The sequence below is a fragment of the Cebus imitator genome, unplaced genomic scaffold, assembly GCF_001604975.1.
Source record: "Cebus imitator isolate Cc_AM_T3 unplaced genomic scaffold, Cebus_imitator-1.0 Scaffold46, whole genome shotgun sequence".
NCBI classification, from domain to species: domain Eukaryota; kingdom Metazoa; phylum Chordata; class Mammalia; order Primates; family Cebidae; genus Cebus; species Cebus imitator.
The window spans coordinates 4,334,519-4,346,288 of NW_016107361.1; the positions used below are offsets into that span (position 1 = coordinate 4,334,519).

Sequence of the window (11,770 nt, forward strand, 5' to 3'; positions counted from 1 at the left end):
TTTTTTCCCTCCCCACCCTTCTCATTTTTTTTTTTTTTTCCCTCCCCACCCTTCTCAGGACTTTTCCTTTCTCAATTATGAGTGATTTTTATTACTGGAATGAAACACATTTCAGCATAAGTTTTACTTCTGATTTTCATCTTATGAATGTAAGGTTGAAAAACCTTGTTCACCTAAATAAATTAATAGGAATGGAAGGAGTAACGGCATTGTCACTAAATTCTTGAGACATTTGCCCAAAATCACATCAACTTAACAAGTTGTTTAGATATTCCTTAGATTCCTTCTGTTGTTGTTGTTTTTTTAAAGCAAAGGATTGGAAAAATTTTTGTTATTTAAATATTTAAATCTCAAAAAGATTTGTTATTTAGTCATTAGAGTTCAGTTCTACCCCAGTACTTTACATTGTCCCTCTGAATGGATAAGACGTATGCTTTTATTTATAAAGTGGAAGAAAGGCAAGTATAAATAGAATGTTAGAACAGAGAACCAGTTTGATATACTGCAGGTGCATTCTTATGTGGATCAGTTTGAAGAAAGATTACTTATGAAACCTTACTGAAACTGATTATCCTAAGACTGTCCATACCCATGGCGGGGGTGGGGGGCCGTTGTAAAGTCTTTACATACAGTAGCACCTGTATATACCCAGGTGTAGGCACTAGAAAGGCAGTAAGGTGGAGGTTAAGAAGCTTTTGTGTTAAAGAGTTAGGCTGCATGACCTGGGACAATTCATTTAACTTCTCTAAGCTTTAGCTGCCTCATTTAAAATAGGAATAATAAAATCTGCCTCATGGATTATTGTGAGAGTGTGTTAAAGCCTTTAGCAAAATACCTCGGTTGTATTGGGAAGCTCTCAGTAAATGGCATATTCCTATAGGTTTATTCAAATCAACAGTGAACTAACTGGTGTAATCTAGTCAACAAATCTGGATTCAGGGTGGTCATTCAGAATCAGTATTGCTATCTTCATTCTTTAAAAACTGAATTGTATTTTATTTTTTAGAACAAAATATTGTGCTGATAAAGGATTATGCAACTTTAAACCTACCTATATTCCAGATTGAGTGATTTCGGCAAGTTGTCTTTCTGACTCTTGGACTAACTTTTGTAAATACATTGTACTGCTTAAAGGTGTAGATAGTTTTTATTATTATTATTATTATAGATTTTCATAGCAGTTGCTGTAAAATTGTCTCTTTTGCTTGTGTTGCTTATAAGTGATCCTGAATCATCTTAAATATATGACAGTACCAAGGGCAATAAATTATTTTTACATATATGAAATTCTGGTGTTATTAGCACTGCAAATGTGCAGTTAATCATTAGAAAGAGAGAACCCATTGAGATAAACATATATCAAAGCATAATTAGCCTGGAATAACCTCTAAAAATAGAAGTTACTATAAATAATATCCTTTATTCTGTTTATGTGTAGCACAGCTGAGTTCTTGCAAGCAGGTTCTATCTTGAGTAGTACCTGGGGAATTAGAGGAGATTCATAATTGTAGCTGTGTGAGAAGGAAAGGGACAGATAACAGGATCTTACCTCCCATCTCCTGTCTCCCAAAGGGAAAGTTCAGTTTAAAGAATTCTAAACTAGAACAAAGAAGTAGAGTAACAAGGGATTGGCTAGGAGGAAATAAAGATAATTCTAAAGAATATGGGAAAAGCACATATAAGGAGCAGCCACCATCTGTCAGGCAAAGCTAGGACACCAAGGAAGAGTCCCTAGTCCATCTCAGGGCTGAGGTCCAGACCTTGATGGAAATGGCATAGGTGGCTTGCTATATGACAGAGAAGTCACTATGGGATGTGCTGGTGGAAGTTGCTGGAAGTCAGCCCTCTTAGGGTACTAAGGAAAGCTGTTCATCGGAAGGTGTCTAACTGGAATTGCTGTGCTGCAGAACTATTCAACATGGGTGGTGGGGGAGGCTGCTGGCTACTAAGTGCATTACAGAAACTGGCTGCTGGAGAAGCTGTGTGCACTATAAGAATCTAGTGCTAGAGAAAGCCACAAACAGCACACTAGTCCTGGTGTGCTCTCTGTCAAGCAAGCACACTGGGACAGAAGAAAAGCCCTTTCCTCCAGGAGTGTTCTTCAGCATCCTCTATGAAAAAAGCTTAGCATCATGCCAGGTGTTAGGAGGGAAAGTATTAAAATGGTCCGGATTTTCACAGAGCTGACACAATAGTAAATTTGGATTTGTGGAGCAGTAATTCTGTAAATGGAACATTCGAGCCTTTTGACAACTTGGCTTCCATGTATACCTTTCAATGCACATTTAAATTTCTATCCATCAATACAATTGTATTTCCACCCACACCCAACAAAATACAACTATTAGTTTCACTCATTATCCAGAATGAGAAGATGACTAGTTCCAAGAGTCATTGTATCCATCACTAGCTATGCATTACTCCACAAATTCATAATCACACTGAATATTATCTTATATAAAGACTAAATTGCAAATTTATCTTACAGCAACTGTCATATGAAATAGAAATAGGAAAGAGAAAAAGTAAATTGTTGACATATACAAATAAGCGCATACATAAAACAAGCAAATAAAAAATAATATGCAAAATTACTAATCCTTATTTCTGGCCATGAGGCTGTAAATGATAACTAACTACAACTTCCTTCTTCCATGACCCATTCATATTTTCCTTGCCCTCATCCAGAAGCTCACTCAGCTGGTTAGCATTCTTTACTTGGTAGAGTAACCCAAACATTGTTTATATCTTCAGTTGTTGTTGTTGTTGTTATTTGGCTGCTGCAGTATTCTGGTAACTTTCCTGTTGGGCATGAAAGTAGTAAGAGATTCACACTCCAGGTGAGATTATCACAGGGTTTGTAAGCAGAGGAAGCCTTGTCTGTGGAGGGCAGACTATTTCCACTAGTAACAGGAGGCTCAGAGTGACCTGGGGACTCAAGATTATCAGTTTCCTCAGAGTTCAACCAGATGTCCCCATTCCAGGTTTCAGAATCTTATTCCTTAACCAATCAATGGTAAAACTTTTGAGAAATTTGATGAGACTGAGAAGTCAACTCTCATTTTAATTTAGCATTCCACACAATTACATTTTGTTTTTGATTTTTTGGAGCAAGAGCTTCTTTTAGGGCTGGTCATGGATGCTTTCTGGCTCTCAAACCCTGTTGTATGAGACCTGAGTTTTTAATTTTTTCTATGAGTGCACAAGGGCACTCCTAATAATCCGTCTCACATCACAGTTTTTATAGTTAGATCACTGTGGCCGTAAGGTCAAGTATAGCAGTTGTCTGGGCTCCTAAGACACATGCTTCAGTTGGCCCTTCATCCCTGTCAACCACAGTGATACCTTGATAAATTATGATGCTACTACAGACTATGGATTAATAGCATCCCAATCTCATTGGCAAAGAGCTCAGCACTGAGCTGCTCTCAGGCCCAAACAAACGAATCCCAAAATCCTTTTCTTGCTGTTCTGTGTCCTGGGACCACTTCTTAGCCTCCCAAAGTGCTGGGATTACAGGTGTGAGCTACTGCACCCAGCCTTAATTTTTGTACTTTTAGCAAAGACAGGGTTTCACTGTATTTGCCAGGCTGGTCTCAAACTCCTAACCTCAAGTGATCCACCTGTCTCAGCCTCCCAAAGTGCTAGGATCACAGGCATGAGCCACTGTGCTTGGCCGACACAAGGTAGATTTTTATTTCACTTGTAGAAAGTTGAACTCTGTGTATGTTTAGTTTTTATTTTCATGGTGATGGTGGTGGTTCCTTCTGAAGAGGCAAAAGGAGCAAAGGACTAAGGCGAAAGAAACTAATAAGAAGAGAATAATGGTGATATAATTTTGGAGATACCCTAAAAAATAGTTTTCTGTTACTATTTTAAAGTATTTCCTAACAAAGAACTGTACCTTTTGTTTTTCAGACTGCCCTGGCACATTTAGAGTCTCTTGCAGTGGATGTTGAGGTGGCCAATCCACCAGCCAGTAAGGAAAGCATTGATGGTCTTCCAGAGACCCTTGTTCTTGAAGATCACACTGGTAAGGGCAAAGCTGATCTCAAATGTTAAAGAACACGTTGCACATTTAAGTATGTTATCAGTGTACATAGATGATGAAATACTTGATTATTAGAAACTTTCACTAGATTTTTTTTTTTTATAGAAGCCACATGCTCACAAACTTTCACCTCATATAAGAATATTTTTAATTTTCAAATGATAGACTGAGACAAATCTTCTGTCAGCTTTTTTATAAAAGCAATATTTATTAGATTCTAAATTGTCAAGTATTAGAAATGCTTACCAGTTAACTGATCAAAGACTCTCTTTTGTCTTTCAGAGATATCATCTATAAGTATAATATGTTGCTTTTCAGTTTTTTTTAAAATTGAACTATGTGTGAGTAATCTAAATTATTCGTCATTTTCAGCTATTGGTCAGGAACAATGCTGTCCAATCTGTTGCAGTGAGTATATTAAGGATGATATAGCAACAGAGTTGCCCTGTCACCATTTCTTTCACAAACCTTGTGTCTCAATTTGGTTACAAAAGGTGAGTGATAGAATAATTAATTTAAAAATTTAAAAATTAATACTTTTAACAGTGTCCTCTGCAAGTAATTAATAGTAGTAAATTTTAAACCTGTTTATTTAGCTACAAATTTGTACTTTTTAATTCATTGTTAAAAACTGGTTGCCTTTAATGATTACAGATTAGGGATAATATGGAAGTGTTTTATTAACATTGTCTAAAAAACAACACAGACAACAATACCATGTTTTTAATCATAACCCTGAAATTTGGTGTTTTCAAAAGTATCACAAGCACAGAAGCCTTTGGCATTACTCAAAGTACTATAACAATGTACAGCTATTCTTCTAATATGGGTTGGTGTTTCTGAAATGTATATGAGAGATTTAATAACCTACCAACTAGCTCTCATTCCAGTTTTTATATATTGTCTTTAAATATTTACCCAATAAATCTTAAGCATATTTGAATTATTTAAATAAAGGAAGTGTTTTACTTAAGTCTTTTTTGTGAATTCTATTTTTGCATAAAGGATTTACCATCCAGCTCACTAGGAATTCCCAAATCACTTTCTTAGGTTATCTACTGAGAAATACAACTGCTTTTCTTCCCTATAACCAGTGCTTTTTTTTTTTTCCTCCACCCCTTTTTCCTTTCCTTTCCTTCCTTCCCCTCTCTTTCCTTTTCCTTTCTTTGCTGTTCCCGTTTCTGTTTGCCACTTTATTCTTCTCAAAACTCCACTTTTAAAATGTCTGAAATTCAATTTAGAAATGTTCACTGTTCTTTCATAAAATATCTCTATATGAGATAAAGTGCCTGACAAGTAGTAAGTGCCCAGTAAATACTTTATAAATCATAGCAGATGAAAGCTGTTATTAGAAATTAGAGAGGTTTTTATTTTATTAATAACAGAATCACAAATATGAACTTAACTTATGATGCAAGTTACAAAGACCAGCCAGCTGTCTTCCGTAAAGAGCATGTGCTAACATGTGCTATTTGAGGGGTATTGTCTGTGTAGATATTATATGTGTCTCAGGTCTCATGAGACTTCCTGATGTTCTAGATTGAGGTATAATCTTTGATTCTGAATTAGTTTTAAAATACTGCTTTCCTTGCTCTCTCCTCTCTCCCAGAACATAATTTGGGAAATAATATTTTAGATGATTTTTCTTAACCTATTTATCTGGCATTTTGTTAATACAGTCTAGATGGCTGTAATGTACAGTATACCAACCTTTAGGGTTTTTATAAGAGTTAAAGTAGGTAATCCATGATGAATTTAATATAATGTTTGGCACATAATAAACACATAGTATAGGAAAAATAGTGGTAAACTTATTAGTAATTAAAGTTAGAATTCAGTAGAAAACGACTTTCAGTGTCTGTACACGATGGTGGTAGTAGTAGAAGTAGGTGTTATTAAAATTAGTGGGGAAGCAGAAAATGCAGAGCCACCAACTCAACAATTTTGAGCATCGCTGAGTCTGTGAAGTCCATCCCCTCATTTCATTTCCACTCCCATACATTAGAACTTCAACCCTTGTTGTCTTAACTACTATAGTAGTTAACAACTTTATTTCCTTACTCCCTTTAGAGGTACTTCCTTTTCATGTCTTTTTTATTTGTATAAATTGATGGGGTAAATGTGTAACTTTGTTACATGTATAGGTTATGTAGTGGTCAAGTCAGGGCTTTTGGGGTATCCCATCACCCAGATAACATACATTATACTCATTAACTAATTTCTCATCACCTTCCCCCCCTTCTTTCAAATCTTCATTGTCTATCATTCCACCATTAAAAACATTTTCTGAAATGTAGTTCTGATCATGTACTTCCCTTCTCATAAAAGAGAGAGACCTTCAGTCACCTGTGGAATTTTATCTTGACCTTCAAGGCCTTCTGTGATTTAGACTCCAACCTGTTTCTTCAGATTCTGTATATTTGCTCATGTTTTTATGCATTTGTTCCTGTAGTCTGGCATAATTTTTCTATACCGTCTGTAAGATTAGATGATCTAGGTACATGCAGTTTAAATCCCACCCTTTCTGTCCTTAATAAATGCTGCCTTTAAACTCCCATGTTTCAGAGACTGAAGAAGCAGTGTTTTGTGTACTTGTTGTGTGTCAGTCACTGTTAGATGATTCCTCTGGATTCATGATTTCTCATTTAATCCTCACAGTACTCTAGGACTTATTTGTATCCTTATTCTGTTTTCTAATTATTGTTGCTTGTCTAAATTTAAATAACTAGTACGTAGTTCACCAAGACCACAGTCATCTATTTGACTCCAAAATGTTACTGTTGAGGCCCAGTCTACATGGCGAGTACACAATACACATCTGCTGAAATGAATTTTTTTTTTTTTTATGAGACAGAGTCTTGCTATGTCGCCCAGGTTGGAGTGCAGCCTCGGCTCACTGCAATCTCCACCTCCCGGGTTCCAACAATTCTCCTGCCTCAGCCCCCCAAGTAGCTGGGACTACAGGTGCACGCCACCTCACCTGGCTAATTTTTTTGTATTTTATTAGAGATGGGTGTTATCCAGGCTGGTCGTGAACTCCTGAGCTCAGGCAGTCCGTCTGCCTTGGCCTCCCAGAGTGCCAGGGGCAGGTGATATTATAGGCGTAAGCCACCGCACCCAACCTGAAATGAATTTGTAAACAGTAAACATATGTTGTACAGCCTTGAATTATAATTCAGACTTTGCTATAAGCCAAGGTAACAGTCTCTTCATTTTCTCTCCTGTCAGGAAATAGTTTAGTGTGAAGCCTTTCCTGTTTTTTGTTTTTTTTTTCTGGGAAGAATGTTCCCAAGATACAGTTCTTTGTCTCCTTCAACAGCATGATCTCTTCAGCCCCGCTTCCAGCAGGGAGTTCTCTTTGGGAAAAAGACCAGATTTGCAAGGAGATAATCTGTCATCAGATGACATATCTCTATAATCGTGTATTGGTCCTAAAATGTTGTGCTCTTAGTATAACTGCTTTCCCCTTCCCACCTTCCCTCCAAGGACTGTGGTTGATTGTTCTGTCATTTAGAAGGCACCTAATGCTCTCTTTTTTGGAAAGAAATACGGCTTAGAAAGAAAGTCTGAAGTCCATCTGCTTGGACATATCTGTGCTACCCTAAAATGAGGCTTTAATTTGCCATATACCTACTTTAGTTCACTGTAGAATTCACACCAAATCATAAATGATAAATCATAAATGACTTTGGTGTGAATTAAAGTAGGTCTGTGGTTTCTCTAATAAATGCATAATAAATTATGATAATTCAATTCAGATTATTGTTGAGCTAAACTCTAACCTCCATGCGGACATGTGCCATGATTCTTTGCACACCCTCTGCCATTGCATCAGTGCTGAGTTTAGAGGCTCTTAATTAAAACTCACTAGATGGAAAATGAATGACCTTAAAGATATGAATATGAATTAAAAATAGAAACTTTCCTCCATAAATTTAATTTCCATAAATGGAATCTGTAAAGTCTATCCCTATTCCCAGTTCACTGACAAAAGGAGGGGAAATTTTAAACAATCATTTCCATGTTGAGAAATTCCTAGATAAAAGCAAATAAAGTTACTTATAGCTGAGTCAGGATTAAAGGAGGGATACTCCAGTACCTTAATTTCACAGTACCACTCAGGAAAGCTGTTTCAACAAATTACAGTTTATGTTACCAAACAGTCTTATTTGAGATGTATTGCTTTGTTTTTCAATTATAAGTGGTTTTCTGCTCAAAAAAAAAAAAAAGATACGAACATGAATAAGAGACATTGTTTACCCTCAAAGAAATTAAAGTCTGATTGGGCACAGAGAAAGTACTATTAAAATTATGTCTTTCTGCATCGTGTGGGTTTGAAGTTTGTTTTTTTTTTTTGTTAAGATACTTATAATTAGGATAGTGATACTGTTTTTTTCTTTGTTAAGTTACTTGTGTGGCAGTTAAGATGATTCTGGTGGCTCTTAACATTTTTTTTCCTTCAGTCGGGAACATGCCCTGTGTGCCGCCGTCATTTCCCACCTGCAGTTATTGAAGCGTCTGCAGCTGCTTCCTCCGAGCCTGATCCTGATGCCCCACCTTCAAATGACAGTACTGCAGAAGCACCCTAAACCTTAACAGTTGAAATGAGATCAGTCTATCGAAGTAAATCTGCAAATTCCTTCTAAATCTCATGTGCAAATAATTATATATAAATATATTTAAAAATGCTATATATAGTATATGCCGTAGTTTAGAAAGAGAATATTAACCTTTCTAAACTAAATTTAGGTTTGCAGAAAGTATTAAACATTTTCAAGCTGAATGTTGAGACAGTGCATCCATTTTCTTTAGTTGAATATGTTTGTATTAATTGTAAGGTCAAGCTTATCAGTTGACTCTCTCCAGAAAAAAATAATCATCCTGTGTGGCATACATTATTGGCTTTATCTAAAATACTGCCACTAAGTGATTATAATTAAACTCTCCTGTTTGCATCACATGTAAAGACTGTGTTCACAACAGTAGTAAAATTTGGTTTCATTGGAAATAAATTCTAAAGTATGCTTTTTCACTAGTCCCTTTTGGTTTTGCATAACCTCTTGGTTCATAATGCTGAGAAATTTTTCAGAAAGTCCATTTTTGACTTTTCACAATGTGAAATGAAGGCTAAAATTTTGGCCAGAACATCACAAAAGTTTTAAATCTTAGATGTAACATCCCCCCAACCCCCCCTCCCCAAAATAAAGTTAGGTAGTAAAATCCTTAATGAAACCAGTGGATGTGCTTAATGTAAGGTTAGTAAAGCATACTAAGAATCTGGTGTGCTCAATGCTTGGTACAAATGAGCTGAATTAGATGGCCTTATTAAACCCTTTCTAACCTCTTACCCAACCTGTTTCTTGGTTACAATTATACTTGAAGGCCCAGAACACTCATGGAATGTTTGTTAAATATTGGATATCGTTAGTTTAAGGTAATTTTGCATCTACAATATTTTGGAAGGTCTGAAAACTTGCACGGGGTCATCTTCGTAATTACGTAACCCCAAACTAAGATGCACAGTGTCTCCTTTAGGTGATTACACACAGTAGACAAGTATGTGCAAACATGGACATAATAGTTCACTTACAAATGTGATTTGATGTTAACACTAGAGAATGGTGACTGTTAGAATATCACATTTGAGCAAGTAAAATAGTAAAGCACATAGTGAATGTATGTCCATCTAATTGGTCCATTGAGAATTTAGTTTGGGCACATAAAAGGAATATTTATATGGCCTCCCAAATGCAGAGTTATGTCTTATTTGTGTAATTCCTCTGAGTATTTATATCCCGTCTCTTTTTTTCATTCTTAAAAATAAATGAATTTTCACTGTTGGCACATTTGAGGCTTAAATATAAGGAACATAACACTTGCATTCTAATTTTTGCATATATTGTAAATGTGTCTGGTATTTACAGCAAAATACTGTGTATCCTTTTATGGGTAAAACAAAAGTGAACATTGCATGCATGTAATGTGATGAATTTGTAATTTAGGAGTTCTTTGGAGCTTCTGTGACTTTGGAAATGCTTACATTCAGGCCTTAATGTTGCATTAGCTAGCATGTTTTTCCTCTGATGTATATAGTCACTGTTGTATAAACTAATCTTTGCTTGTTTTTTACTCTGTGATCTTTCCATGCCATCTTTCATTAATAATCAGTTAGTGTCAAGGAGTCAAATCAGATTAAAATTAATTTCATGTGTATATTGTGGAAATTTGTGGCTAGTGTGATTTTTGTTTGTTTCCTTTTAAGTACTGTTGATGAGTTGTGACACTTACTGGTTAAACTTACGTTGCTAAAGATTTCTCTGTAATAAGCCACACATTATATTTAGGCTGTATTAAGGGACCTTGGTTTTCTTCTAGATAGCAGCTGTCTCAAAGAAAATATTTCTTCTTTTCCTGTTAAGATTTAGCTGTTATCTGCCAGTTGTTAAGAGGTTCTGGTTCCAAACTCAACCAGCAATGTTGAGAGCTGAACTTAAGATAGCTGTTGTACTTTTTGCTTTCCATCTGTTACTGTCCTTCATTCTTGGCTCCCTACTATCTATAAACAGCTGCTGTGAAGGAGAAAAATTGAATAAGAGTTGGCTTAAATTTTAAAAAGGAAAAAGAAAATTGAGGTTGTACGATTTTCATGGTAACAAGAGCTGATATAAGCTAAGGCTGACAAGTTCAGATACCAGAATATTATTTGGTCATATCTTAGATCTTTTTGAAAAAGTTAAGACTATATGAAGGTAAATTAGAAGTATGAATATTAATAAAATATCATTTATCTTATTTCTCTATGTTGTGACTTAACCTAATTTTATTTTTTTAACATTTTCTTATTTCTTGTAATATGAATGCTGATATTTAAAAGTAGATCTATGTGGTTTTCTTTTGTGTTTCTTAATTGTTTATTTCTAACTCTTAAGATTATTTGTGATCTGGATTTATGTATTTGTTTAGATATATATGAATTGTTAAGATGGAATGCAAGTTTTTCAAAAGCCCAGGTCTAAATGTAATGGTTGGTTTATTGTTCTACAACCCCAGCCCATCATTTTCTGTGTAAATCATAAACAATAAACAAGATATACTCGGTGGTCATTTCTAATATTTAATTGTGTGATTGTATTACTTCTATAATGTAACCCCTGAAGGATTTAGAGTTAATGACAAATAACACTAATGAGCATGTAATATTAAAGTTATTGAACAGTGATCTAAGAAAGCCCTAGAAAGAGCCAGATAGAAGTAGTTGATGGACTTTTTTCTGCTGGAGGGTCTCTGAGTCCTTTCCCTCTCCTGCTTGTCATCCCTGAGTTCTACACTGACTCAGGACTGCAGAAACCCTTAAAGGAAGGGAGCCCACCTCACGTCATGGTTTTCTCCAAACCAGGCATGGGAATATTATCAAATCTTTAATATTTTTATTAAATAATTTATTTAAATTATTAAATTTAGCAAGATTCCTCATGGTTCCCAAACAGTTCAGAGAACTCACTCATTTGAGAAGGGTCAATTGGGTGCTGATAAATTAAGCCATTCAGTTAGACAAAGACTAGCCAGGCATGGTGGTGTGTCTATAATTCCAGCTATTTAGGAGGCTTGAGGCGGGAGGATTGCTTGAGCCCAGAAGTTTAAGAGCAGCCTGAGCAACATACTGAGACTCTGCCTCAAAAAAAAAATTTAAATTTAAAAAGACAAAAACTAATCATTTTG

The 11,770-nt window shown here is 35.6% G+C and overlaps 1 protein-coding gene across 1 annotated transcript in view; it reads left to right on the top strand.

Moving 5' to 3' along the window:
- PJA2 (praja ring finger ubiquitin ligase 2) overlaps positions 1-11,164 on the top strand; it is a 68,428-nt gene extending 57,264 nt beyond the window's left edge. The window contains exons 8-10 of the mRNA XM_017527223.2: positions 3,919-4,033; positions 4,424-4,545; positions 8,515-11,164. Of these exons, the coding sequence (XP_017382712.1) occupies positions 3,919-4,033; positions 4,424-4,545; positions 8,515-8,640 (363 nt within the window). The 3' untranslated portion in view covers positions 8,641-11,164. The remainder of the gene's footprint in view (positions 1-3,918; positions 4,034-4,423; positions 4,546-8,514) is intronic.
- Positions 11,165-11,770: the final 606 nt, after the last annotated feature.